Genomic DNA, 1953 nt, shown 5'->3' with positions numbered 1-1953 from the left:
AAAAAAAAAAAAAAAAAGAAAAAGAAATGCAGAATTCCAGTCCATGCCATTTTCTGGGTAACAGAGGGTTTAGGAGAAATCCCTTCTGCTCCACTTCTGTTGAAAATATTTCTACACTCCAAGCACACTCAGCAGTGTCAGCAGGGCACAGCCCCTCAGGAGCTTGTGACGCCCATGTGCCCTAGTCTCAAGGAGGTCCCCAGATATTGCACTGAGCACCTGGTCTCCTTGTGAACGTCCCCATGAGAGCAGGGAGAGCCCCTTCTCTAGCTGGTGTCCCATGTCCTTATCAGGAGCACATACTCAGGGCCACACAGTTCTGGTCACCAACTATGGTGATGTGATTTGCTGTGTGTATTCGTCCGTTTTCACACTGGTATAAAGAAATACCCAAGACTGGATAATTTATAAAGGAAAGAAGTTTAATTGGCTCACAGCTCTGCATGGTTGGAGAGGCCTCAGGAAACTTACAATTATGGTAGAAGGGGAAGCAGGCACGTCTCACATGGTGGCAGGAGAGGTAAGTGCGAGGAGGAAGAACACCTTACAAAACCATCAAACCTCATGAGAACTCTCTCACTATCACCAGAACAACATGGGGGAAAACACCCCCTTGATCCAATCACCTCCCACCAGGTTCTTCCCTCAATACTTGCAGATTACAATTCAAGATGAGATTTGAGTGGGGACACAGAGCCCAACCATATCAGTGGCCTTGGGCAAGTGTCTCAGCCTCTCTGTCACTGCTTCCTCATCTGAATGAGAGGGTGACAGTAAGGACTCCCATCTCTTGGGGTTGTGTGGGCATGAAACAGTACAGCTAGTGCCGCTGAGAACAGGCACATTTGCTGCTCCTCTTCGCCACAGGGTGTGAATCGTGTCCCCAACACCGGCTGCCTGTCCAGGGCCACAGAGGAACCCTGGGGATCTCCATCCACCCCTACCACGTCTTGTAGATGAGGATGCCCAGGCTACAGAAGTGCTGGGAGTTCAGGGTGGCAGAGCTGGGGCTGAGCTCTGGCCTCCCAGGACAGGAGGTTCCTCCTGCGCCCTTGAGGCTGGAGCACCCTCCCTGCATCTGGACTCAGTGCGTCTGACTTCCCATGCGCAGAGATGCCACCTCCTCAGGGGCTGCAGGCTCCTGTTCGCACATGGAAGATGCGGCTCTGAGAGGTGAGGAGTCACAGCCGGAGCAGCACCCAGTCAGAAGCCTGCTCCATCCACAGTTTCTGCTGCCTCTGTCCTATCTCTCCTTTGAAAGGTGGGGGACGGGGACCTAGAGAGACTGCCAGGGCCCTCAGCCTAGCAGCGCCTCTTCCTGAGAGGCCACGTGGCCAGGAGAAAGGACATCAGCTATTGTTGGTGGAGGGAATGGGACATGGAGGGGGCATTCCTCTGCATCTGGGGGCAGCTTGCAGGGGAGGGCGGGTTGACCAGAAGGTGAGTAATGACCAGAATCAGCAGGACCCAGACCAGGAGGCTGGTGGAAGCGGTGGATGCAGCACCAGGTACCACGCGGGGACCTATTTAGAATCCAGAGAAGTGGCGTCCACCCCAGAGAGCTTGGGGACTGGGGTCTCTGAGGCAGAGGGGGCTGGCACCGGAAGGGCAGGGCTGCCACTTCGGAGTGCAGTTTGCAGGTGCGGCCAGGGTGCCTGGAGTGTGACAGGGGCGAGAGCAAGAGCTTGGAGCAGACCCTTGAGACCCCAGGAAGTGCTCTGCCAAGCATCAGTGCCCTCTTTCCTACAGAGAGGATGATGGGACCTTCCTCCTGGGTGGAAGTGATGAGCTATTGCAGGTAGATACAGACTTGGAAGAAATGGCAAGAAGCATAAGGCGGCAAGAAGTCTCCAGGGTACATGGACAGGCGCCCAGGGTTCCAGGGGGAGGTTGAGGCAGTCCACGGAAAAAAAGCGGCGAGGCCGAAGAAGAGGCTGGGTTCCCACAGCAGAC

General features: G+C 55.0%; 1 protein-coding gene across 1 annotated transcript in view; it reads left to right on the top strand.

The window, feature by feature from the left end:
- The window catches only part of GGT5 (gamma-glutamyltransferase 5), a 41464-nt gene that overhangs the window by 20233 nt on the left and 19278 nt on the right, over positions 1–1953 (top strand). Inside the window, 1 exon segment of the mRNA XM_011967996.1 lies at positions 1129–1261. Coding sequence (XP_011823386.1) covers positions 1129–1261 — 133 coding nt within the window.

The sequence above is a fragment of the Mandrillus leucophaeus genome, unplaced genomic scaffold, assembly GCF_000951045.1.
Source record: "Mandrillus leucophaeus isolate KB7577 unplaced genomic scaffold, Mleu.le_1.0 Scaffold820, whole genome shotgun sequence".
In the NCBI taxonomy this organism is placed as follows: Eukaryota; Metazoa; Chordata; class Mammalia; order Primates; family Cercopithecidae; genus Mandrillus; species Mandrillus leucophaeus.
The sequence above is the reverse complement of the archived record's forward strand: the minus strand, read 5'-3'. Positions and strand labels throughout refer to the sequence as shown.